The sequence below is a fragment of the Oncorhynchus kisutch genome, linkage group LG1, assembly GCF_002021735.2.
Source record: "Oncorhynchus kisutch isolate 150728-3 linkage group LG1, Okis_V2, whole genome shotgun sequence".
NCBI lineage: Eukaryota > Metazoa > Chordata > Actinopteri > Salmoniformes > Salmonidae > Oncorhynchus > Oncorhynchus kisutch.
The window spans coordinates 11,952,749-11,980,416 of NC_034174.2; the positions used below are offsets into that span (position 1 = coordinate 11,952,749).

At 45.1% G+C, this 27,668-nt stretch overlaps 2 protein-coding genes across 5 annotated transcripts in view; both read right to left on the reverse strand.

Moving 5' to 3' along the window:
* The window catches only part of tasora (transcription activation suppressor a), a 29,737-nt gene extending 12,889 nt beyond the window's left edge, over positions 1 to 16,848 (reverse strand). For both annotated transcript variants that reach the window (XM_031827867.1, XM_031827799.1), the window contains exons 1-13: positions 16,422 to 16,848; positions 10,222 to 10,367; positions 10,029 to 10,121; positions 9,869 to 9,941; positions 9,463 to 9,554; positions 9,195 to 9,329; positions 8,855 to 8,985; positions 8,302 to 8,333; positions 8,027 to 8,132; positions 7,762 to 7,865; positions 5,882 to 5,985; positions 5,725 to 5,797; positions 5,378 to 5,646 (exon numbers count right to left, since the gene is read on the reverse strand). In XM_031827867.1, coding sequence (XP_031683727.1) covers positions 5,378 to 5,646; positions 5,725 to 5,797; positions 5,882 to 5,985; positions 7,762 to 7,865; positions 8,027 to 8,132; positions 8,302 to 8,333; positions 8,855 to 8,985; positions 9,195 to 9,329; positions 9,463 to 9,554; positions 9,869 to 9,941; positions 10,029 to 10,121; positions 10,222 to 10,367; positions 16,422 to 16,653 — 1,590 coding nt within the window. In that variant the 5' untranslated portion in view covers positions 16,654 to 16,848. The remainder of the gene's footprint in view (positions 1 to 5,377; positions 5,647 to 5,724; positions 5,798 to 5,881; positions 5,986 to 7,761; positions 7,866 to 8,026; positions 8,133 to 8,301; positions 8,334 to 8,854; positions 8,986 to 9,194; positions 9,330 to 9,462; positions 9,555 to 9,868; positions 9,942 to 10,028; positions 10,122 to 10,221; positions 10,368 to 16,421) is intronic.
* A 1,452-nt stretch (positions 16,849 to 18,300) lies between these two features.
* The window catches only part of arhgef3 (Rho guanine nucleotide exchange factor (GEF) 3), a 103,761-nt gene continuing 94,393 nt past the window's right edge, over positions 18,301 to 27,668 (reverse strand). For all 3 annotated transcript variants that reach the window (XM_031828089.1, XM_031828201.1, XM_031828148.1), the window contains 4 exons: positions 26,790 to 27,047; positions 25,967 to 26,137; positions 22,562 to 22,748; positions 18,301 to 20,937 (listed from right to left, as the gene is read on the reverse strand). In XM_031828089.1, coding sequence (XP_031683949.1) covers positions 20,516 to 20,937; positions 22,562 to 22,748; positions 25,967 to 26,137; positions 26,790 to 27,047 — 1,038 coding nt within the window. In that variant the 3' untranslated portion in view covers positions 18,301 to 20,515. The remainder of the gene's footprint in view (positions 20,938 to 22,561; positions 22,749 to 25,966; positions 26,138 to 26,789; positions 27,048 to 27,668) is intronic.

Here is a 27,668-nt window from a genome sequence, read left to right on the forward strand (position 1 = left end):
CCTCGCTATCTCCCTGCTTGCTAATTCGGCCTGCTAACTGCTAGCTTGTCCAGCTCCGGTCCGCTAACTGCTACCTTGTCTAGCCCGGGCCTACAAACTGTTAGCTTGTTAGCACAGGCCTGCTAACCGCCTGAATCGCCGCGTCCCAAACGCCCACCGGACCCATATTTACTTTCTATCTCTTTTGACTTTTAATTTGTTTATACCTTCCGGAAACCTGCCTCACCCAATGTGATACGGAATCGCTATTATTTTTTATTTATTTTTAGAACACACTCAAGAACCTCCAGAAGCTAACCAGCTAACTAGCTACAAGCTATTTAGTCATTGTTCGTTTTTTTTTACCTGGATAACACTCGCCAGTCCAGCTTCCCTTCCCCATCCACCGCTGCCCCCTGGACACTGATCTCTTGGCTACATAGCTGATGCACGCTGGACTGTCCATAAATCACGGTACTCCATTCTGCTTGTTTGTTTTATCTGTTGGCCCCGTTGCCTAGTCTACGCCATTTTACCTGCTGTTGTTGTGCTAGCTGATTAGCTGTTGTCTCACCTACTGTTTTAGCTAGCTTTCCCAATTCAACACCTGTGATTACTGTATGCCTCGCTATATGTCTCTCTCAAATGTCAATATGCCTTGTATACTGTTGTTCAGGTTAGTTATCATTGTTTTAGTTCACAATGGAGCCCCTAGTTCCACTCTTCATACCCCTGATAACTCCTTTGTCCCACCTCCCACACATGCGGTGACCTCACCCATTACTACCAGCATGTCCAGAGATACAACCTCTCTCATCATCACCCAGTGCCTGGGCTTACCTCCGCTGTACCCGCACCCCACCATACCCCTGTCTGCGCATTATGCCCTGAATATATTCTACCATGCCCAGAAACCTGCTCCTCTTATTCTCTGTCCCCAACGCTCTAGGCGACCAGTTTTGATAGCCTTTAGCCGCACCCTCATACTACTCCTTCTCTGTTCCGCGGGTGATGTGGAGGTAAACCCAGGCCCTGCATGTCCCCAGGCACCCTCATTTGTTGACTTCTGTGTTCGAAAAAGCCTTGGTTTCATGCATGTCAACATCAGAAGCCTCCTCCCTAAGTTTGTCTTACTCACTGCTTTAGCACACTCTGCTAACCCTGATGTCCTTGCTGTGTCTGAATCCTGGCTCAGGAAGGCCACCAAAAATTCAGAGATTTCCATACCCAACTATAACATCTTCCGTCAAGATAGAACCGCCAAAGGGGGAGGAGTTGCAGTTTACTGCAGAGATGGCCTGCAAAGTAATGTCATACTTTCCAGGTCCATACCCAAACAGTTCGAACTACTAATTTTGAAAATTACTCTCTCCAGAAATAAGTCTCTCACGGTTGCCGCCTGCTACCGACCCCCCTCAGCTCCCAGCTGTGCCCTGGACACCATTTGTGAATTGATCGCCCCCCATCTAGCTTCAGAGTTTGTTCTGTTAGGTGACCTAAACTGGGATATGCTTAACACCCCGCCAGTCCTACAATCTAAGCTAGATGCCCTCAATCTTACACAAATCATCAAGGAACCCACCAGGTACAACCCTAACTCTGTAAACAAGGGCACCCTCATAGACGTCATCCTGACCAACTGGCCCTCCAAATACACCTCCGCTGTCTTCAACCAGGATCTCAGCGATCACTGCCTCATTGCCTGTATCCGCTACGGAGCCGCAGTCAAACGACCACCCCTCATCACTGTCAAGCGCTCCCTAAAACACTTCTGCGAGCAGGCCTTTCTAATCGACCTGGCCCGGGTATCCTGGAAGGACATTGACCTCATCCCGTCAGTTGAGGATGCCTGGTCATTCTTTAAAAGTAACTTCCTCACCATTTTAGATAAGCATGCTCCGTTCAAAAAATGCAGAACTAAGAACAGATACAGCCCTTGGTTCACCCCAGACCTGACTGCCCTCGACCAGCACAAAAACATCCTGTGGCGGACTGCAATAGCATCGAATAGTCCCCGTGATATGCAACTGTTCAGGGAAGTCCGGAACCAATACACGCAGTCAGTCAGGAAAGCTAAGGCCAGCTTCTTCAGGCAGAAGTTTGCATCCTGTAGCTCCAACTCCAAAAAGTTCTGGGACACTGTGAAGTCCATGGAGAACAAGAGCACCTCCTCCCAGCTGCCCACTGCACTGAGGCTAGGTAACACGGTCACCACTGATAAATCCATGATTATCGAAAACTTCAATAAGCATTTCTCAACGGCTGGCCATGCCTTCCGCCTGGCTACTTCAACCTCGGCCAACAGCTCCGCCCCCCCCGCAGCTCCTCGCCCAAGCCTCTCCAGGTTCTCCTTTACCCAAATCCAGATAGCAGATGTTCTGAAAGAGCTGCAAAACCTGGACCCGTACAAATCAGCTGGGCTTGACAATCTGGACCCTCTATTTCTGAAACTGCCACCATTGTCGCAACCCCTATTACCAGCCTGTTCAACCTCTCTTTCATCTCGTCTGAGATCCCCAAGGATTGGAAAGCTGCCGCAGTCATCCCCCTCTTCAAAGGGGGAGACACCCTGGACCCAAACTGTTACAGACCTATATCCATCCTGCCCTGCCTATCTAAGGTCTTCGAAAGCCAAGTCAACAAACAGGTCACTGACCATCTCGAATCCCACCGTACCTTCTCCGCTGTGCAATCTGGTTTCCGAGTCGGTCATGGGTGCACCTCAGCCACACTCAAGGTACTAAACGACATCATAACCGCCATCGATAAAAGACAGTACTGTGCAGCCGTCTTCATCGACCTCGCCAAGGCTTTCGACTCTGTCAATCACCATATTCTTATCGGCAGACTCAGTAGCCTCGGTTTTTCGGATGACTGCCTTGCCTGGTTCACCAATTACTTTGCAGACAGAGTTCAGTGTGTCAAATCGGAGGGCATGCTGTCCGGTCCTCTGGCAGTCTCTATGGGGGTGCCACAGGGTTCAATTCTCGGGCCGACTCTTTTCTCTGTGTATATCAATGATGTTGCTCTTGCTGCGGGCGATTCCCTGATCCACCTCTACGCAGACGACACCATTCTATATACTTTCGGCCCGTCTTTGGACACTGTGCTATCTAACCTCCAAACAAGCTTCAATGCCATACAACACTCCTTCCGTGGCCTCCAACTGCTCTTAAACGCTAGTAAGACCAAATGCATGCTTTTCAACCGGTCGCTGCCTGCACCTGCATGCCCGACTAGCATCACCACCCTGGATGGTTCCGACCTAGAATATGTGGACGTCTATAAGTACCTAGGTGTCTGGCTAGACTGCAAACTCTCCTTCCAGACTCATATCAAACATCTCCAATCGAAAATCAAATCAAGAGTCGGCTTTCTATTCCGCAACAAAGCCTCCTTCACTCAAGCCGCCAAGCTTACCCTAGTAAAACTGACTATCCTACCGATCCTCGACTTCGGCGATGTCATCTACAAAATGGCTTCCAACACTCTACTCAGCAAACTGGATGCAGTCTATCACAGTGCCATCCGTTTTGTCACTAAAGCACCTTATACTACCCACCACTGCGACTTGTATGCTCTAGTCGGCTGGCCCTCGCTACATATTCGTCGCCAGACCCACTGGCTCCAGGTCATCTACAAGTCTATGCTAGGTAAAGCTCCGCCTTATCTCAGCTCACTGGTCACGATGGCAACACCCATCCGTAGCACGCGCTCCAGCAGGTGTATCTCACTGATCATCCCTAAAGCCAACACCTCATTTGGCCGCCTTTCGTTCCAGTACTCTGCTGCCTGTGACTGGAACGAATTGCAAAAATCGATGAAGTTGGAGACTTTTATCTCCCTCACCAACTTCAAACATCAGCTATCTGAGCAGCTAACCGATCGCTGCAGCTGTACATAGTCTATTGGTAAATAGCCCACCCTTTTCACCTACCTCATCCCCGTACTGTTTCTATTTATTTACTTTTCTGCTCTTCTGCACACCAATATCTCTACCTGTACATGACCATCTGATCTTTTATCACTCCAGTGTTAATCTGCAAAATTGTAATTATTTGCCTACCTCCTCATGCCTTTTGCACACATTGTATATAGACCCCCCCTTCGTTTTCTACTGTGTTATTGACTTGTTAATTGTTTACTCCATGTGTAACTCTTTGTTGTATGCTCACACTGCTATGCTTTATCTTGGCCAGGTCGCAGTTGCAAATGAGAACTTGTTCTCAACTAGCCTACCTGGTTAAATAAAGGTGAAATAAAATAAATAAAATAAAAAAGTTACAAGCAGACCACCATAGTCCCTGTGCCCAAGAACACTAAAGTATCCTGCCTAAATGACTACCGACCCGTAGCACTCACGTCTATGGCACTCCACACTGCCCTTTCACACCTGGACAAATGGAACACCTATGTGAGAATGCTATTCATTGACTACAGCAGCTCAGCGCTCAGCACCATAGTGCCCTCAAAGCTAATCACTAAGCTAAGGACCCAGAGACCTGACCGTGTGGTGCCAGGACAACAACCTCTAACTCAACGTGATCGAGACAAAGGAGATGATTGTGGACTACAGGAAACGGAGGACCGAGCACGCCCCCATTCTCATCGACGGAGCTGTAGTGGAGCAGGTTGAGAGCTTCAAGTTCCTTGGCGTCAACATCCCCAACAAACTAACATGGTCCAAGCACATCAAGACAGTCGTGGAGAGGGCACGACAAAACCTATTCCCCCTCAGGAGACTGAAAAGATTTGGCATGGGTCCTCAGATCCTTCAAATGCTGATTGGCTGACAGCTATGAGTTATTAGAGGCTGAACAGTTTCTACAATGCTGGTTGCATCACAGGCCGGTGTTGAAACTGTTCAGCCTCTAATAACTCTACATGTACATAATTACCTCAACGCCGGTGCCCCCTGTACATTGACTCTGTACCGGTACCCCCTGTATATATCCTTGCTATTGTTATTTACTGCTGCTCTTTAATTATTGGTTTTTCTTACTTTTTTTGTGTTGGTATTTTCTTAACTGCGTTGTTGGTTAAGGGCTTGTAAGTAAGCATTTCACTGTATTCGGCACATGTGTGGTATATGGCCAATATACCATGTTCCTGGATACCACCCATAGCCGTGGTATATTGACCATATACCACAAACCCCTGAGGTGCCTTATTGCTATTATAAACTGGTTACCAATGTAATTAGAGCAGTAAAAATACATGTTTTGTCATACCCATAGTATGCGTTCTGCTATACCATAGCTGTCAGCCAATCAGCATTCAGCGCTCGAACCACCCAGTTTATAATGTTCAATATACCACGGGTTTCAGCCAATCAGCATCCAGGACGCAAACTACCTGGTTTACAATAGCATATCATTATCATGTCACACATTTATACCTTTCCATCGTGAAGTCCACTTAGGTAGTCCCTGGCCTGGTGCTCGACCCCGGCCGAGAGGTCAGCAGGCGGGTTGCAGCGCACCTTGACCAGGGCATGATGCAGAGCCGGGACAAAGCTTTTAAGCTGGGGCATCACAGTGTCATGGGAAAATAACGACTGCAAAGGCTCCTGGGTAGCTGGACAATTTGTACTGTATTTTGTCACATCCCTCGACTCTTGAAAAACAAAGAGTGCTTGAAGGCCTCTTTTCCACCCATCTCTTCTTTCTGGAAAAACACAATCATTACTAGAGCAATTACATTCTTCACAGTTTTAGCACATAAGACGTTATACTCTTGACCTACCAGTTGGAGCAGCCATCTGAACTGAAGACAGGAGGAAGAGGAATCCTTTGTCAGCCAACGCGTGGACAAGCACCTGCACATGGAACAGGTGTTAGAACAGCCCGGGAGCAAAAGCCTGCAATCCCAGTGGCTCTCCAGGAGGAGGTGCTGGACCTACCAGTCTCTGTGTCTCCAGGCCTTGTAGCAGTGCTGCCAGAAAGTCACCTGACTTGCTCTTGTCCACTACCTCCAGCAGACTGCAGTAGGTTCCATTCTTCAACACTACAATACCAACACACAGACATTACAGAAGAGACATTAGAAGCCCTGTGAATAGCAGCGGGTCTTCTTCAAAATTGCTGGTTGGTTATGGCAGGAACAGCTAAGTATTCAAGACACATAAATTCCATTGTGAAATCTAAAACGCACAATTAGAAAGACAGCCGGTACCGATGTTGTACAACATGGGGCGGCAGGTAGCCTAGTGGTTAGAGCATTGGACAAGTAACCGAAAGGTTGCAAGATCGAATCCCAGAGTCTTTCTAATTGTGCGGTTTATATTTCACAATGGAATTTTCATGTGTCTTGAATACTCTGCTATATTGGTAACATGGTAAAAATCCGTCGTTCTGCCCCTGAACAAGGCAGTTAACCCACTGTTACTAGGCCATCATTGAAAAATAAATAAAACATGGAAGCATAGATCAGTTTGCACTTTTCACTAAACATAATGTACACTACTGGTCAAAAGTTTGGGGTCACTTAGAAATGTCCTTGTTTTCCATGAAAACATACATGAAATGAGTTGCAAAATGAATAGGAAATATAGTCAAGACATTGACATGGTTATAAATAAATGAGTTTTAATTTAAATAAGTGTCTTTCAAACTTTACTTTCGTCAAAGAATCCTCCATTTGCAGCAACTACAGCCTTGCAGACCTTTGGCATTCTAGTTGTCAATTTGTTGAGGTAATCTGAAGAGATTTCACACCATGCTTCCTGAAGCACCTCCCACAAGTTGGATTGGCTTGATGGTCACTTCTTACAAACCATACGGTCAAGCTGCCCCCACAACAGCTTTGAGATCCTGTGACTGTGCTGGCCACTCCATTTTAAAACAGAATACCAGCTGACTGCTTCTTCCCTAAATAGTTATTGCATAGTTTGGAGCTGTGCTTTGGGTCATTGTCCTATTGTAGGAGGAAATTGGCTCCAATTAAGCGCCGTCCACAGGGTATGGCATGGCGTTGCAAAGTGCCTTCCTTCTTCAAGTTCCTTTTACCCTGTCCAAATCTCCCACTTTAACACCAAAGCACCCCCAGACCATCACATTGCCTCCACCATGCTTATTAACAGATGGTGTAAAGCACTCCTTCAGCATCTTTTCATTTTTTCTGCGTCCCACAAATGTTCTTCTTGTGATCCGAACTCCTCAAACTTAGAGGTCTGTCCACAACACCTTTTTCCAATCTTTCTCTGTCCAGTGTCTGTATTCTTTTCCTTTTATTGGCCAGTCGGAAATGGCTTTTTCTTTGCAACTCTGCCTAGAAGGCCAGCCTCCCAGAGCCGCCTCTTCACTGTTGACATTGAGACTGGTGTTTTGCGGGTACTATTTAATGAAGCTGTAGTTGAGGACTTTGAGGCGCCTGTTTCTCAAACTAGACACTAATGTACTTGTCCTCTTGCTCAGTTGTGCACCAGAGCCTCCCACTCCTCTTTCTATTCTGGTTAGAGACAGTTTACGCTGTTCTGTGAAGGGAGGAGTAGACAGTGTTGTACAAGATCTTCAGTTTCTTGGCAATTCCTCACATGGAATAGCCTGACGAGTTTCAGAAGAAAGTTCTTTGTTTCTGGCCATTTTGAGCCTGTAATCAAATGCACAAATGCTCCAGATACTCAACTAGTCTAAAGGCCAGTTTTACTGCTTCTTTAAATCAGCACAACGGTTGTCAAAAACAAGGACATTTCTAAGTGCCCCTAAACTTTTGAACGGTAGTGTGTATATTACTTGATCTCCAGCACCTGCTTAAAACCAGTGTGTGCGTGTGTGTGTGTACCTTCGTGGCTGCCTGCGTACAGGTTCCAGGAGAATAAAGCTGAGGGGATCATCTGATTCACCTGGTCTATACACATCACCAGACCCAACTCCAGCTTCTCAGGCCTAGACACAGACACACAAAGACAGGTTCATTTACTAACATTCAATCCTCTTCACGTGGACATTTGTAGATGTAATGTGGCTGAAAAACAAATATTAAAAAATAAAACAATGACTTCATTATCAAGTTGACATTGATTTGTAAAAGAGGTCACATGACTCACAGTTTGAAAGGCAGGAAGGGGGGTGAGAAGGAGCAGAAAGAGACCTGGGACACTGCTCTACCCTCATTCACCAGCTCTCCACTCCACACTGTGTATTTACTCCTGCCTGTAGACAAAGAGACATGACAATCATACAGCCACCAACAAATAACACGCACAATGACTGGACTTAATTAAGTCGCTCTGGATAAGAGCACTGCTCAATGACTACAATTTAAACAACCCTCCGTATTTTTTGCGCTGTTCATGAATTAATCTCAAAAGATATGGATTACCTGTACTTCCTTCAGACGTTTGGCTGTTTGACCTAAATAGCGAAAGAAAACAACAATTGACCTAACATTGTCACATATACACCTGTATTAGGCCACAGCCTGTCATTTCCAATGGGAACAAATTAGTCATAGTGGGCAGAACAAGCAAGGAGGTGGGCAGAGCCTGGTACGAGCTAGTGAGATCCTATTGGCCCATTCTAGCATGCAGCTACATATTTACGTTAGGGAACGCCTACTCTGAAGTGCGCGTTTGCAATAACTCAATTTGCCTTTAAACTCATTGTAAATAACGCTATTTTTTTTAACTTTGGCAAAGGGTAAAGTCTACAAAACTGAATCCACTCTGTTCATAACAGACAACTGTATGGAGATCAAATGTTTCATCGGTGAGAAAATTTGCAGAACGTCGGCCAAAATCCATCTCCTCCCACTGCTGGCCACTGTGCTTCCTCTCACTACCATATTTGGTAGTGAGAGGAAACGCCAAGCCGATGCTTCACATTTATACATCCGGTGAAATACCCGTCTCATTGTTCTATCTGTGCTGGAGTACCTCAGGGGAGCTATGGGCTTGGCTTGAAGAGGAGCATCTTTGCCTTTGAACTGGAAAGAGACCACTGCATAGGGACACACGTGTCTCGGCCGAGACTTCAGCTCATCAAAGTCATACTCATAGAAGTATTGCTGTGGGGGGAAAGAGTAGACAAACAGGACAGAATGGGACTTCCAGTATGACGACTTAAACACAAGAAACTTTAATGCCGCACTTGTATATTCAGTTTGATTTGACAGATGTTTCTGTTTTCCAAACAAACAGTATCAGTAAGTAATCGGTATAACACATCTACTGCGCCCCGTTCTCTACACACAATGTTGTCGGTACCAGTATTTACCTGAGTAAGCTCGTATGCTCTATAGGAGGTGAGAGATGTCACTTTGCTGGCGTTCTTGGAGAAATGGCTGTCAAACTTGGGCGTGGGGTCCAGAAGGTTCTTTGACATGTTCTCATAGATGCTCTTCACTTTACCCTGTGTGTGTGTGTGTGTGTGTGAGAGAGAGAGAGAGCACTTTAATTTATATGTTCAAAATGACCTTGAATTTTCCCTGACCACGTAAGGACAAGAACTTTTGAGAAAAACAACCAATGGTAGTTTTTTTTACCTTGATGACCTTGAATATGATGATCTCTCCCATGACTCCAGGGTTAAAAGGATTGATCTGCAGTAGGTCTGAGTTTTTAGACAGATAAACACCTGAAAGACACAACAGAAACAATTCAGTCCTAATCCTCCTTATAACCTTTTTACCACAGATGGAACAATGAGACATATTTCACTGGATGTATAAATGTGAAAGGTGAGAGGAAGCCCATTGGCCGGCAGTGGGAGAAGATGGTCTCTTAGTTATAAAAAATCTTTGGTTTTACTATCCCAAAAAATTTAAAATGTTCTACAATTAGCCTCACTTCAGTTTAGAAATATCTGTATAACACAAAACTTCAATAACTACATGTTCCAACACTTCGTCAGGTTTAAAAAGCCCAAAAGTGGATGGACAACGACCTTACCCTTGGAGGGGTTTCCCAGAGCTGTGATCCAGCTGTGCCCCACAAGCAGGCCCTTCTCACAGATCCATGGCAGCTATAACCAGGGGTATAACAGTATTATTAGACATAATATGTATACTCAAATTGTACATAGAAATGTGTAAATGCTCTAGGTTCTTACCTTGGGGGTGTCAGCCATCAGGAAACAATGGGTCTCCTCCAGTTCCTTCTCAGTCCTCCCATCCTGCTTCAGCTCTCTCCTTTTCTCTACAAACTGTCAATCAAACAATGATTAAAAGAAAATGAAAAAACATCTGCGCTGCAGATTAAATGGCATTTCTGGGTGACGTCAGCCGGTCTAAAGCATTGCTTACGTCCTTCTCCAGCAGCTCACTGTGGACCAGTCTTGGCTTGGTGTACATGAACATCCCGTTGGAGCTGGCTTCTCTGTAGTTGGATGACAGGATGGTCAAGATGTCTTCAAACTCCCGGGACTCTGACGACACATACTGGAACAAGGCTGTTGGAGACAAGAGACAGTCAGGTTGGTCAGTTCAACAGTCTGTCTATCCCAATCACAATTTAATTTGTCCCGTGACAAAATAATGCAGGAATCTAGAATCACGCACTAAATAATTCAGAAATCTAGAATCAAGCACTAAATAGTGTCCCACACATACAGTGGGGCCAAAAATTATTTAGTCAGCCACCAATTGTGCAAGTTCTCCCACTTAAAAAGATGAGAGGCCTGTCATTTTCATCATAGGTACACTTCAACTATGACAGACAAAATGAGAAGAAAAAAATCCAGAAAATCACATTGTAGGATTTTTTTATGAATTTATTTGCAAATTATGGTGGAAAATAAGTATTTGGTCACCTACTAACAAGCAAGATTTCTGGATCTCACAGACCTGTAACTTTTTCTTTAAGAGGCTCCTCTGTCCTCCACTCGTTACCTGTATTAATGGCACCTGTTTGAACTTGTTATCAGTATAAAGGACACCTGTCCATAACCTCAAACAGTCACACTCCAAACTCCACTATGGCCAAGACCAAAGAGCTGTCAGAGGACACCAGAAACAAAATTGTAGACCTGCACCAGGCTGGGAAGACTGAATCTGCAATAGGTAAGCAGCTTGGTTTGAAGAAATCAACTGTGGAAGCAATTATTAGGAAATGGAAGACATACAAGACCACTGATAATCTCCCTCGATCTGGGGCGTGGAGCAAGATCTCACCCCGCGGGGTCAAAATGATCACAAGAACGGTGAGCAAAAATCCCAGAACCACAAGGGGGGACTTAGTGAATGACCTGCAGAGAGCTGGGACCAAAGTAACAAAGCCTACCATCAGTAACACACTACGACGCCAGGGACTCAAATCCTGCAGTGCCAGACGTGTCCCCCTGCTTAAGCCAGTACATGTCCAGGCCCGTCTGAAGTATGCTAGACAGCATTTGGATGATCCAGAAGAAAATTGAGAGAATGTCATATGGTCAGATGAAACCAAAATATAACTTTTTGGTAAAAACTCAACTCGTCATGTTTGGAGGACAAAGAATGCTGAGTTGCATCCAAAGAACACCATACCTACTGTGAAGCATGGGGGTAGAAACATCATGCTTTGGGGCTGTTTTTCTGCGAAGGGACCAGGACGACTGATCCGTGTAAAGGAAAGAATGAATGGGGCCATGTATCGTGAGATTTTGAGTGAAAACCGCCTTCCATCAGCAAGGGCATTGAAGATGAAATGTGGCTGGGTCTTTCAGCATGACAATGATCCCAAACACACCGCCCGGGCAACGAAGGAGGGGCTTCGTAAGAAGCATTTCAAGGTCCTGGAGTGGCCTAGCCAGTCTTCAGATCTCAACCCCATAGAAAATCTTTGGCGGGAGTTGAAAGTCCGTGTTGCCCAGCAACAGCCCCAAAACATCACTGCTCTAGAGGAGATCTGCATGGAGGAATGGGCCAAAAAACCAGCAACAGTGTGTGAAAACCTTGTGAAGACTTACAGAAAACGTTTGACTTCTGTCATTGCCAACACAGGGTATATAACAAAGTATTGAGATAAACTTTTGTTATTGACCAAATACTTATTTTCCACCATAATTTGCAAATAAATTCATAAAAAATCCTACAATGTAATTTTCTGGATATTTTTTTCTCATTTTGTCTGTCATTAGTTGAAGTGTACCTATGATGAAAATTACAGGCCTCTCATCTTTTTAAGTGGGAGAACTTGCACAATTGGTGGCTGACTAAATACTTTGCCCCACTGTACATACATTGTCCTTTCGACAAGTACGGGAGATATTTCTTAAATTAGGCTGTTCTAGGAATATATTTTAAAGTTGTCAGAATGACATGACCAAGGGGATTCCCCTCTATTCAACAGTGTCAGTCATTTCTCAGCTCCCAATATTGGGCTCTGGAGATGCGGTTTACAACCCGATTAGGCTTAGCAGCGTTTTTTCCATCAATTGCGTGTCACCATTTGCGGTTACGCCGATGGAAAGTTCAAGAAATCGGACATGACAATTAGATTAATACACGATAATGGCTAAATAGTTAACTACCGAGAACTAGCCGGTAGGGGTGCAACTTTCACTGGGGACATTAGCATTTTTGTCATCCCCCCCAGTTTTAGCATTGGATTATGATACAAAACAAGGCAACGGTGTGCTTCAGGACCATGTGGACGCCTCCGAGAGGTTGGGTAGGCTGTTAAGTGTTTACCCGACTGGATAAAAATAATTGTTATGTCCCCCCCACTTCTAAAACCAAAGTTGCGCCCCTGCAATCCAGCATAAACAATATGTGTTGAATTGGCTATCTAATCTCTCTCCCTCCTCTGGCCCACTCACGTTTGCACACAAGCAGCTGAATACACACACCATGATTTTTCCAGGAATTTCATGACTGTACGAAGCCTGTTTGCTGACCAAAAATGTGGTACAACTTTGCAAATAATTCACTAATTAACAAGTAATATCAACAAATGTGCGCAGGCGGCTACAATTGGCTCTCAATAGTGCATCTCGCAACCGGGGATGACTGAAAGACAGCTCTGCAATCCTACTCCAATACACTCTGCAGAAATTGTGATAACAGCAGGGCAATTCCCTGATAATAGAGTGACACGGAGACTCAGATTTTTCATTTAAAGATGGATGGCCAAACAAAAAAACAATGATTGCAAAGTAAAACAAACCATACAACTCTATGTACAATGACTACTTTTAACAATTCACACTGAACATTTTACAAAAACATGTTTACTTGGAAGAACAGTGCAGCTGTTCAGCACCATCATCCCAGAAACCCCTCGACCCACTCCAATTCGCATACCGCAGATGACGCAATCTCTATTGCACTCCACACTGCCCTTTCCCACCTGGACAAAAGGAACACCTACGTGAAAATGCTATTCATTGACTACAGTTCAGCGTTCAACACCATAGTGCCCTCAAAGCTCATCAATAAGCTAAGGACCCTGGGACTAAACACCTCCCTCTGCAACTGGATCCTGGACTTCCTGTTGAGCCGCCCCCAGATGGTAAGGATAGGTGACAACACATCCGCCACACTGATCCTCAACACAGGGGCCCCTCAGGGGTGCGTGCTCAGCCCCCTTCTGTACTCCCTTTTCACTCATGACTATACGGCCAGGCACAACTCCAACACCATCATTACATTTGCCGATGACAACAGTGGTAGGCCTGATCACCGACAACAACAAGACAGCCTATAGGGAGGTCAGAGACCTGGCTGTGTGGTGCTAGAGATATGATTGTGGACTACAGGAAAGAGGACCGAGCACACCCCCATTCTCATCGACGGGGCTGCAGTGCAGCAGGTTGAGACCTTCAAGTTCCTTGGTGTCCATACTACCAACAAACATGGTCAAAACACACCAAGACAGTAGTGAAGAGAGCACAACAAAACCTATTCCCGCTCAGGGACGGAAAAGATTTGGCCTGGGTCCTCAGATCCTCAAAAGGTTCTACAGCTGCACCATCGAAAGCACTGCTGCATCACTGCCTGGTGTGGCAACTGCTCTGCCTCCCACCGCAAGGCACTACAGAGGGTAGTGCGAACGGCCCAGTACATCCTGGGGCCAAGCTTCCTGCCATCCAGGACCTCTATACCAGGCGGTGTCAGAGGAAGACGCTGAAAATTGTCAAAGACTCCAGCCACCTTAGTCATAGAGACTGTTCTCTCTGCTACCACACGGCAAGCGGTACCGGAGGGCCAAATCCAAGAGGCTTCTATAAACAGCTTCTACCCCCCAAGACTCCTGAACATCTAGTCAATTGGCTACCCAGACTATTCACATCCTCTCCTCTCCACACCACTGCCACTCTGTTATTATCTATGCATAGTAACTTTAACGAACTCTACCCTTTAATTACTTGTATCTCTTATTCTTATTCATATTATTTGAAACTGCACTGTCGGTTAGGGGCTCATAAGTAAGCATTTCACTGTTAGGTCTACACCTGTTGTATTCGGTGCATGTGACTAATACAATTTTATTTGAAATTGTGATAGAATCATAAAGCCTTCCCTTTCAAATCACAAATGCAAAATATACACTTACTGTAGGCTGTTTCAACCTGCTTTAATACAGTTGCAGCGGACAGTATTTTTCAGTTACAACACGTTCCTGGCTTCCTTCTTCCAATACACACACAGGTGTTCGGAGCATGATTGGCTAATTAGCACGCGTTCCCTCTGTTTTCTGTCTGTCTTCATCCAATGACTTATAATGCAGTCGGAAAGTATAACGAGCCCTAGACTTTTTCTACATTTTGTTACTTTACAGCCTTATTCCTTATTCAACTTTGTTCTTACTTTGCTCTGTTCACCGTTCCCTCGATCCCGACTAGTCTCCCAGGCCCTGCCGCTGAAACATATCCCCACAGCAAGATGCTGCCACCACCATACTTCACCGTAGGGATGGTGCCAGGTTTCCTACAGACATGGTGCTGGAGGAAACCTGGCTTCTCTTGATTTCATCAGACCAGAGAATCTTGTTTCTCATGGTCTGAGTCCTTTAGGTGCCTTTTGGCAAACTAAGTGGGCTCTCATGTGCCTTTTACTGAGGAGTGGCTTCTGTCTGGCCACTTTACCATACAGGCCTGTTTGGTGGAGTGCTGCAGAGATGGTTGTCCTTCTGGAATGTTCTCCCACCTCCACAGAGGAACTCCGGAGCTCTGTCAGAGTGACCACTGGGTTCTTGGCCACGTCCCTGATAAAGCCCTTTCTCCCCTGATTGCTCAGTTTGGGCGGGCGGCTAGCACTAGGAAGAGTCTTGGCGATTTCAAACGTCTTCAATTTAAGAATGATGGATGCCACTGTGTTCGTGGGGACCTTCAATGCTGCAGACATTTTTTGGTACCCTTCCCCAGAGCTGTCCCTTGACACAATCCCGTCTCGGAGCTCTAAGGACAATTCCTTTGACCTCATGGCTTGGTTTTTGCTCTGAAATGTACTTTCAACTGTGGGACCTTATATAGACAGGTGTGTGCATTACCAAATCATGTCCAATCAATATAATTTACCACAGGTGGACTCCAATCATCTCAAGGATGATCAATGGAAACAGGATGCACCTGAGCTCAATTTCGAGTTTCAGAGCAAAGGGCCTGAAAACCTATGTAAATAAGGGATTTCTGGGGTTTTAAATAGATTTGCAAAATGTTCTAAATCTGTTTTAGCTTTGCCATTATGGGGTATTGTGTGTAGATTGAGGAAAACAAATATTTTAATTAATTTTATAGTAAAAACAGTAACGTAACAAATGTGGATAAAGTCAAGGGGTCTGAATAATCTTACGAGTGTAACGGAACAAAGATTATCAAGGGCTAGAAATTGCCCAGCAATAAAAACACACCCAGAGTACACTTTTCAGAGTAACAAATCAAATCTATATTATTCTGATCCAACAATTTTTTTCTATCAATAACATACAAAACACTACGACATACTGACTAATTGGGTCTCGAGAAATTGCACCTCTACCTCTAAATTGTGTCCTGTAGAACAGGTTGTCTCGGACTTGTTCCCTGTATTTAGGATCCAAAGTCACTTCTGTCGGGAAGGGTATGTAACGACAACCAGGGACCGTGGGTGTGTCCAAACAAAGACTACTAGCGTGCTAACGTTACCTGCTGAAACGGTGTGTAAGATGTAGGCTAACAGCATGCACATTTCACACAAGACATCGAACTAACACAACTCTCATGTAGTGCCCATCTCCACTCTACACTCCAATGGCTACCTAGCTAAAGTAGCTACCTGACCGGGTAAACCATGTTTCAATTTCAGGTGCAATAAAAGCAGGTGACCTTAGCGAATAACATGCTAAGTTAACAAGCTAACGTTACCCTCTAGTTATTTGCTGAACGGGGTCAAATTCAATGATCAGACAGATGGAATACAGTTTGTTTACAACTAGCTAGCTAGCTTAGCTACCAGCTAGCATGCAGTAACGTTAGCATTATTTAAATGTGGGAAAACATCAGCTAGCTAGCATATACGGCGAATTTAGCTATTGAGAAAGTAGCTACCTCTCTTTTCTTTGTTCTTTCTCGGTATTTGAAAGTTCAAGCGGTCCCCCGCCTTTGGAATATATTGCGTAGAAGACACTCCAGTTCTCGGTCTAGTCTCGGTACCACCAGCTTGCTCGGTACCAGAGTGCTCGCCATCTTGACTTGGTGTAACGTAAGTCTCGGGTGGGATGTAATATTTCACTGAGCTGTATTTCGATGCAGGGACGCTGCCACCACTGTGGCTCTCCATCTTAGATAAACACTTATTTGACAAAAAAAATGCAATAGACACTGATCTTTCTTGTTAAATCGGCTGAGAGTGTTTTTTCCCCACACACTCAGAGCACAGACACTCCAACCACATCTCCGCCATGCTGCTTCACTGACGTTTTCGACGCACGGATTGCCTTGCTCCCCCCAACACCACCGCTGACGCTGCGGGATCAGGCAATCGATGCATTGGGTTTTATGCGAAGGGTTTTAGCGCCACTTGCGGGTATATGAACGAACGGCATGATGGCTCGCTTTATATTACATTTTACACGTGAGCTATACGAAGTCATTATACAAGAGTAGCTTGTTCTATTTAATTGTATATATTTTTTTATTTATTTGTGTTTCCGAAATATTCACAAGCACTGTCTCCTTCCACGTATTTACTGACTAAAATAATCAGCTCTTGAATGACATGCTATTTGTTTTGTTGTCCTGATGCACAGATGGACAAAAGAAACCTGAGCTGGCATGAGGCGAGGCCCTTGGGAGACAAGGTACGCCAATGCCTGTAAGCCCACCAATAAGGCTTTCTCTCTGGGGAACAGGGGCATTGTGTCTAGCCTGGTCCCAGATCTGTTTGTGCTCTTGGCCTGACAATTCCATAAGGAGTTGTAAAGAAAGCAAAAACAAACTGACATCCAAACTAACGTGTGTCTGTCTCCTCCTTGGTCTGATTGCATGTGATTGCATCATGACAAATGGGAATTAAAGCAACCATTTAACCAGGGCTCAGGGGACATACACCAACACACTTGTCTGATTAGGCCTTTCTCACCTGTGGTAGCCTTCTAAGAGGGCTCCAGCCACTACTATTGGCTAAGAGAGGCCCCATGAGGAGGGGTAATCAGCATCTCCAACAGTTGGGCCATGCCATGACCGTATAATTCACTCTCTTTGTGTATGATGTTTACCAATATAGTTGAGGCATTTTACTTTATTGTAAGTTCACACAAAATAATCCTCTAATCTTATACATTGTTGTAATTCTTTCTAAATATCTAATTTAACTGTACTGTATACAATAATATTAATATGTATATATGAATAGTGTTTAAATAGTATTTTTTTTTGTCACTTGGTGTCTTTCCTATATATATATGTAACTCTTATTGTTTCTTTCTTTCTTTTTATTTAATGTAATATCTTATGTTGTTGTTGTCTAGTACTGTTCTGTACATTGTCATGTATTTGTATGTTTTCTGTGGACCCCGCAGGAAGAGAAGCAGCTGCATGTGCAGTAGCTAATGGGGACTAAACTCTCATTATATTGTAGTAATATATTGTATGACCCTGTAAAACAACACATTTTATTGCACCTATCCGGTGTATGTGACAATAAAACATTTATATATTTTTTATTATTTTGACTAACATGTTGTTACAGAGGGATTTAAAGGTAGTAAAATCACAACTGCAGTATCTTGTCATGAGTCTAGCAAGTATCTGCTAAGGTATTGATGTACTGTCATGTATTGTAAAAATCTTATCAGTTGAAATAGCGATTGCATTTTATAGCTAGAAATGGACTTTCTTGATCACAGCTACATGGGAAAAATGATAAGTCATTACATGGAATATAGCTTAATATCACAACAGACCATAATAAACATGACAAATATGGTTTGGTTCATTTCTTTTATTTGGTACAGTCTAAATTCCATTAGGTTATACATGTTCATGTCAATCTTTTTCAGTCAGTTCATATATCATATTTCAATATAGTCTCTTTTCCTTTCAAGTCCATGTGTCTGAAGGTTTACATAGCCTACAGCCACATAAGTAGCTAGTTCTGAAACCCTTATTTTCCAGTCTAGTTCTTTAGGCCCTTCCCAGTCCCATATCTCCCTGTACAACCATAATTCTCACCTCTAGTCTCCAGCATGAACCAAACAAAAGCATATAACATTAATTAATAGAAAGAAAGTACTATAAATAGACATCCTAAAGAAAACATTTCAATACATTTCTTTAAAAAACAAAACAATAAAAGAATATACTGTATTTTGGATATTTCTTTTAGTGATTACTTGGTCAAACTGATTCTTTTTTTAACACGTGACATTCTATTCAAATGAAAGAGAACATGAGGCCCCACAAGTAAACTTGCACAAGATTATAATTACCCGACACGTACACATTTTTGCCAATGATTTAGCAGTCCTAGTTTATCAGTTCAACACCGAGAGCACCCAGTGACAGAGGACTGGTCTGAGTTTAGCTATGACACATGCGACTACTTCTTTAAACCATACAAAAGTCTCAGCATCGCTTTTTACAAAAATGTCCAGTGAGTAAAGAACTTTGTGGGTGATAAAAACCTGACACTACTGAAACACACGCAAAGTCATTAATTTAATACTGTTTTTAATACAAAGCTTCTCTGTAAGACATTGACTCTTAACACCACGGAGAATCTTGCTTTCTCCAGGAAGGGCTGTTTACTTGCTGTAAAATGCTTCTGTTCCCACTTCCTACTTGTGGAGAAATAGGTGGTCCTATCATTTTTTTTTTGAACTCATATTAATTTAAAATAAAAAAAATGGTCACATGCACAGAATACAACAGGTGTAGACTACAGTGAATGCTCACTTATGAGCCCTTTCCCACCAATGCAGAATTTAACTTTAGACAGGATATAAAAAAGAAACACCCAATTAATCAAACCTGCTTGAGCCACCAATAATAACAGCTCTCCCCTCTGAGTGATGTGTTTATACTAGGTTACATTACCAAGAGGCCAGTTCTAGATGCCAATTGCTGACCTCGAACGCCATAGATCTGGAACGCCATAGATCTGGAACACCATAGATCTGGAACGCCCTAGATCTGGAACGCCCTAGATCTGGAACACCATAGTTCTGGAACGCCATAGTTCTGGAACACCATAGTTCTGGAACGCCCTAGATCTGGAACGTCATAGTTCTGGAACACCATAGTTCTGGAACGCCCTAGATCTGGAACGCCATAGTTCTGGAACGCCATAGTTCTGGAACATCATAGTTCTGGAACATCATAGTTCTGGAACGCCCTAGATCTGGAACGCCCTAGATCTGGAACACCATAGTTCTGGAACGCCATAGTTCTGGAACGCCATAGTTCTGGAACGCCATAGTTCTGGAACATCATAGTTCTGGCCAAGATGTGGGAAGAATCTGTAGCAAACAACTATGCCCCATTAACACTGTTGTAACCCATCCTTAACTAAATAAACTCTAACTCCATGTCAAGTCCTAACAACAACAACAACAACAACAACAACAACATATCATCATATTGATTGTCTTTGAAAACATTCTTCTGGTCATTTTGACTGGGTCAATTATTGCAAACGCAACAGGTTCTCTAGATTCCTACATACAATATATTGTATATATATAAAAAGAATATCATCCATGTATTCTCTTTGCTCTGGGAGACCACAGTAGTAGTGCAGTGGGATAAGAGGTGGGGGCAGTGTTTCTAGTTGTGGTGAGAAGGTGATGAGAGGAGCCTGTCTGTAGGGTAGGAGGACTCCGCCCACAGCAGAGGTCAAGAGTCAGAGCAGGAGCAACAACAACAATACTGTCCTGAGGTCCCAGTCATGGCTGCCTTCCTCTCCATGTAGACATCCATAGTAGACCTGCCAGTCACAGCTAAGACACATGGATACCACTGCTATAGACTACACCACTGTCTCATAGAAAGAAAGTTAAGAGAAAAACAACAAATGAAAAAAAGGGGTAGAGAAAAGAAGTGCTCTACAATATCCACCCACTGTGTTGCCTCCCTCCCGCATATAAAGAACATCGCCATGTTACCACCAATACTGCCCAGGTGTAGCCTTGACACCCCAGTGGTCACACTTCTGCTGGCCTGCTGCTGCTACTAGAGTCTGTTTGGTCCATCTGGGCAGAGCCAGGCCAGCCTGTGGTGGAGTCAGAAGCCTCGGCCGTGTCCATGCTACAATCTGGAGAGTCTACAGACGAGTCACTGTCACTGTGGTCCATGCTCTCTGGCTGGGGGGCCAGTGCTCCTGACAGGGTAGGTGTTGTAGGACTCAGAGGTCTCTGGGGGCTGAGTAGGCTTGGACGGGGGTCTGGGTCACTGCTACTGGTTCCCACCCCTACATGAATCCCCACCCCCACGGCCAACTCAGCGGCTCCTTTGGCCTGGCGGATGCAGTTGAGCCACTGCTGTTTGTTGAAGGCATCGCTGGCTTGGAACGAGTGGGACTGGAGCTGGCCGCCACTATGAAACGACACTCTGAAGAAGTTTTTGGCTGATGTGGGAAAGGAGAGGAGAGATGAAGTTAGATGCAGGCTGATTCCAAGTTAATGACCACATTATTAATAGGATAGGGGTGTCAGGCTCCAGTAATTATAAATAGGATAGGGGTGTCAGGCTCTAGTTATTATTAATAGGATAGGGGTGTCAGGCTCTAGTTATTATTAATAGGATAGGGGTGTCTGGCTCTAGTTACTATTAATAGGATAGGGGTGTCAGGCTCTAGTTATTATTAATAGGATAGGGGTGTCAGGCTCTAGTTATTATTAATAGGATAGGGGTGTCAGGCTCTAGTTATTATTAATAGGATAGGGGTGTCAGGCTCTAGTTATTATTAATAGGATAGGGGTGTCAGGCTCTAGTTATTATTAATAGGATAGGGGTGTCCGGCTCTAGTTATTATTAATAGGATAGGGGTGTCAGGCTCTAGTTATTATTAATAGGATAGGGGTGTCCGGCTCTAGTTATTATTAATAGGATAGGGGTGTCAGGCTCTAGTTATTATTAATAGGATAGGGGTGTCAGGCTCTAGTTATTATTAATAGGATAGGGGTGTCAGGCTCTAGTTATTATTAATAGGATAGGGGTGTCAGGCTCCAGTTATTATTAATAGGATAGGGGTGTCAGGCTCTAGTTATTATTAATAGGATAGGGGTGTCCGGCTCTAGTTATTATTAATAGGATAGGGGTGTCCGGCTCTAGTTATTATTAATAGGATAGGTGTGTCAGGCTCTAGTTATTATTAATAGGATAGGGGTGTCCGGCTCTAGTTATTATTAATAGGATAGGGGTGTCTGGCTCTAGATATTATTAATAGGATAGGGGTGTCCGGCTCTAGTTATTATTAATAGGATAGGGGTGTCAGGCTCTAGTTATTATTAATAGGATAGGGGTGTCAGGCTCTAGTTATTATTAATAGGATAGGGGTGTCAGGCTCTAGTTATTATTAATAGGATAGGGGTGTCCGGCTCTAGTTATTATTAATAGGATAGGGGTGTCCGGCTCTAGTTATTATTAATAGGATAGGGGTGTCCGGCTCTAGATATTATTAATAGGATAGGGGTGTCAGGCTCTAGTTATTATTAATAGGATAGGGGTGTCAGGCTCTAGTTATTATTAATAGGATAGGGGTGTCAGGCTCCAGTTATTATTAATAGGATAGGGGTGTCAGGCTCTAGTTATTATTAATAGGATAGGGGTGTCAGGCTCTAGTTATTATTAATAGGATAGGGGTGTCAGGCTCTAGTTATTATTAATAGGATAGGGGTGTCCGGCTTTAGTTATTATTAATAGGATAGGGGTGTCAGGCTCTAGTTATTATTAATAGGATAGGGGTGTCAGGCTCTAGTTATTATTAATAGGATAGGTGTGTCAGGCTCTAGATATTATTAATAGGATAGGGGTGTCAGGCTCTAGTTATTATTAATAGGATAGGGGTGTCAGGCTCTAGTTATTATTAATAGGATAGGGGTGTCCGGCTTTAGTTATTATTAATAGGATAGGGGTGTCCGGCTCCAGTTATCGGCGGCCCCAGTCGTTATCCACTAGGGATAAACCATAGAGATCCTATAATTCATATTCCGATGTTCTATATGTAATTTTATGGGTTAAACACTCACTTCTCTCGTTGTTGCTGAAGGCCCCTCTGATGGAGCCCCCCAGACGGATCTCCCCGTCCTGCAGGTCCTCCCACTGCAGCTCTCTGACTGGGATGGGCTGGCGGTACAGCTGGTAGTGCAGCTGCTCGCTGTGGGTGATGGCCCTGGTTATGACCAGCACGTCCTGGAACAGGAACACATGCAGCTTCTGGAGAAAGAGGGGAAAGGAAGGCGTAAGGGTCTGCTGCTTTTTCCTTATTTAAAACATATTTATCCAGGTTACTCAATGGGATCTCATTAGAATATATTTATCAAGGGAGCTCTGGAGGCAGCAGTAGGCAATAACAAAACATGCAATACACCATAACACAATACAATTCATAGCTACATTGGAAATAAGGTCATTGGACCAAACAGGGCCAGATATTTCAGCGGCAGGCCAACTACTCTCAGAAAATCAAACTCCTCAGACTAAAAAATAGAACGAACAACACCAGCATGGGTGGTATCTTTACTTTAAACACACTCCAGTTTACATGCTCTATTTCATACACAAGTCTCAGAGATACTTTGGCCCATTTTCTTCCTTTCCATGTGATGAATGGCTTCATGAACTGCCACTGTATGAGAACTGAGAACTGGAGTAGGAAGGGATGATGTGTTCCTGTAACACTTCCACTGTTTGATTTAAGAGGACCAGTGTTTACTAAACACTGGAAGACTTACGGGAGTAGAGACAAAGACGTTCTATAATGTTGTAACAGACTTTAGCAGAGATGTGATGTAGAGGCACCCAGGGTTGTGTTGAGTAAGAATACAGTGGACCCTGACGATAGAACACCCACTAACAACACTCCATCAAACAGGGATCGGTCTTCTCTCAACATTTACAGTTTCACTTATAACAACTCTTTACCTTTCTGAGATACTGTTATAAGATGGTATAAGAACGAGTCTAATGTAGAACACAAGCCGGTCATGGTTGAACATAAAGGAACCGAACATCTGTGGCGGATGTGAGTACAGGCTCTGTGTGTCTGAATGAAGACCCTCAGGTTTCAATGGGTTGGTTTAGGTGAAACCAGCGTGACAAGAGGAAACAAGAGAAACTTTCATATGTTTGTCTTTCTCTCTCTGTGTCAGTGTTCCTCCTTAAATAACAACACTTTACTGCAGATAGACAGAGACAAAGGCCATGTTAGGCGACTGTGAGTCACTCTGACCCGACCTCACCTAGATTCTAATGACCTGTAGGCTTAACAGTTGATAAAAACAAAAATGGGCAATAGAAAAATAGCTGAATGAATGTGCAGATCTTTAGTGTAATGGCTTTAGTCATTGTTCCGTATAATACATGTGGATGTATTGGTTGATTTTTATAACACAATATGGTAATGTTTCACTGTTTTTCCCCACCGGACCTGAAAGGCTGTGAGTGCCTCCGCTTGGGTCGGTCATGGTGAGCTAGCGTAGCACAGCCTGATTAATTGCCTTCTGTCTCTCCTTCCCTCTTTCCGAAAGGCTGTGAGTGCCTCCGCTTGGGTCGGTCATGGTGAGCTAGCGTAGCACAGCCTGATTAATAGCCTTCTGTCTCTCCTTCCCTCTTTCCGAAAGGCTGTGAGTGCCTCCGCTTGGATCGGTCATGGTGAGCTAGCGTAGCACAGCCTGATTAATAGCCTTCTGTCTCTCCTTCCCTCTTTCCGAAAGGCTGTGAGTGCCTCCGCTTGGGTCGGTCATGGTGAGCTAGCGTAGCACAGCCTGATTAATAGCCTTCTGTCTCTCCTTCCCTCTTTCCGAAAGGCTGTGAGTGCCTCCACTTGGGTCGGTCATGATGAGCTAGCGTAGCATAGCCTGATTAATAGCCTTCTGTCTCTCCTTCCCTCTTTCCGAAAGGCTGTGAGTGCCTCCGCTTGGGTCGGTCATGGTGAGCTAGCGTAGCACAGCCTGATTAATAGCCTTCTGTCTCTCCTTCCCTCTTTCCAAAAGGCTGTGAGTGCCTCCGCTTGGATCGGTCATGGTGAGCTAGCGTAGCACAGCCTGATTAATAGCCTTCTGTCTCTCCTTTCCTGGGATTACTCCCTCTCTCCCTCCTTCTCTCCTTCCCTCTTTCCCCCTCCCACTCTCTCCATCCCTCTCCACACCACCACTACCCTGTCATTACTGCTGGGCTGAAGCAGGAGCGATGGTGGGAACTGAACCGTATCAAAACCCAAACCACCAGTATGCTACTACTACCCCATGATGAATCGGATATATACAACGTCTAACATCTAACGACACGTGACCAGGTGCTTCCAATTTGTACCATGCTGCACAAACATGGTGAACAAAACCCAAATTAAAGGCTTTGGTTGAAGGGAGGAGATGAAACAAATGTTACGGCCCCTCTCTCTGACTGACAGTCCACAACGTTATGTTTTTTCCTCACTTCGGCACCCAGAGCCCAATCATCTTCTCAGCATGTCACGAGATCATGTTTGTTTTCTAAACACACACTATGCACGTGATGATATGTTTCGTTCTTTTATTTTTCACCTTTATTTAATTTATATATTTTACCTTTATTTAACTAGGCATGTCAGTTAAGAACAAATTCTTATTTACAGTGACGGCCTACCCCGGCCAAACCCTACCCCGCCAAACCCTACCCCGGCCAAACCCTACCCCGGCCAAATCCTACCCCGGCCAAATCCTACCCCGGCCAAGCCCTACCCCGCCAAACCCTACCCCGGCCAAACCCTACCCCGGCCAAATCCTACCCCGGCCAAACCCTAACCCAGACAAACCCTACCCCGGCCAAACCCTACCCCGGCCAAACTCTACCCCGGCCAAATCCTACCCCGGCCAAACCCTAACCCGGACAAAGTCTAGGCCAATTATGCACCCCCCTACGGGACTCCCAAACACGGCTGGGTGTGATACAGCCTGGAATCTAACCAGGGTCTGTAGTGACTCAGCGAGGGCCTACAGGTGAACCAATGCTCTCAGAGCTGACCCCTGACCCCAGTAGACGCATTGATATGTGGTGACAGAGTGAGGTGCTTTAGGGGTCATGGTCAGCGGGTTTGCTCGTACCATCATAGGTCTGTGTGGATTTAGAGGTCATTCATATCCCTGTACAGTAGAAACGTAAAACTGTGCCTCATTCAATGCTAAAGAAATATCCTCAGCGTTGACCTTACTTACAGTACATCAGAAGGCGTACCTAGCAGTAGAGTGTTAGTATGCATTTGAACTCCTTGTCAGCAGATGTTGCCATGCCGTTTTACCGCTAAAGAGCTGCTACACTGAGTCGTGTTTGCATTGTGTTTGCATGATGAAAGCTACCTGTTATTGTAAGTTTTTATAGCTGTGTGGTGTACCAGGTCTGCTGTGTGTTACACTCCAAAGCGTTAATAGTGATAGATGCTAGGCAGCTCTACTCACAGCGCCCCTGTTGTTCTTCAGTTCCCCGTGACAGCTGAGGATGCGGGAGCTGTCAATGAGCAGGTCTCTCTGGCTGTCTTCCAGATAGAGGAGACGCTCCTTGTAGAAGCGACACTCAGACTCACCCGTCTGGGTGTTGATCTCAGCCACGATGCTCTGGATCATGTTGATCTGGTGACAAGAAGAGGGAATGAAAAGTGTGATTAAAGTTTTTGTGTGTGTGTGTGGGGGTGTGTTCGTGGGGGTTTGTGTGTGTGGGGGGGTATTAGTGGGGGGTTGTGTGTGTGTGGGGGGGTGGGGGGTGTTAGTGGGGGGTTGTGTGTGTGTGGGGGGGGGTGTTAGTGGGGGGGTTTGTGTGTGTGGGGGGGGGGTGTTAGTGAGGGGTTGTGTGTGTGGAGGGGTATTATTGGGGGGTTGTGTGTGTGGGGGGGGTTGTGTGTGTGGGGGGTATTATTGGGGGGTTGTGTGTGTGTGTGGGGGGGGGGGGGGGTGTTAGTGGGGGGTTGTGTGTGTGGGGGGGTATTATTGGGGGGTTGTGTGTGTGGGGGGGGGGTGTTAGTGGGGGGTTTGTGTGTGTGTGTGGGGGGGTGTTAGTGAGGGGTTGTGTGTGTGTGGGGGGGTGTTAGTGGGCGGTTTGTGTGTGTGTGGGGGGGGGTGTTAGTGAGGGGTTGTGTGTGTGTGTGGGGGGGGGGGGGGTGTTCGTGGGCGGTTTGTGTGTGTGTGGGTGGGGTGTTAGTGAGGGGTTGTGTGTATGGAGGGGGGGGGGTGTTAGTGGGGGGTTGTGTGTGTTTATACATTCATGTCTATCACCAGAACCACTCACTGCCTCATCCAGGTGTTGACGGTCCGGATGGTCGTTAGGTGTGTGTTTGAGGATCTCCCTGAGCAGCAGAGGGTATTTGACCAGACGGCTCCTGGGTATATCCAGGAAGTTCCACAGGTCCAGCTTCCTGCTAAAGGGCGACTCCAGGCAGCGCTGCAGGAAGTCATGCACCCGGTGATCCTGCTTCTTATGGTCCAGCAGAGCTTTGGCTGCCACCTGGTTACTGCAGTATGAGTTGTAGGAGTCCAGACATGGTAACTGGTGGAGGGAGGAGGGGGAGAGAGTGAGAGGGAGGTCAGTAATTGAGTTTCTCCTTCAGTCAAGTTAATATTTATTGCAGGATCTCTTATGCAGTGTGTATGTTCCATAATTATTATTATTTTTTTATTTTACCCCTTTTTCTCCCCAATTTCGTGGTATCCAATTGTTTAGTAGCTACTATCTTGTCTCATCGCTACAACTCCCGTACGGGCTCGGGAGAGACGAAGGTTGAAAGTCATGCGTAGTCCGATACACAACCCAACCAAGCCGCACTGCTTCTTAACACAGCGCGCATCCAACCCGGAAGCCAGCCGCACCAATATGTCGGAGGAAACACCGTGCACCTGGCAACCTTGGTTAGCGCGCACTGTACCCGGCCCGCCACAGGATTCGCTGGTGCGCGATGAGACAAGGACATCTCTACCGGCCAAGCCCTCCCTAACCCGGACGATGCTGGGCCAATTGTGCGTCGCCCCACGGACCTCCCGGTCGCGGCCGGTTACGACAGAGCTTGGGCGCGAACCCAGAGTCTCTGGTGGCACAACTGGCGCTGCAGTACAGCGCCCATAATTATTTTTGAGGTGAAAAAACAAGTCTCACGGTTTTCGATATCTGATC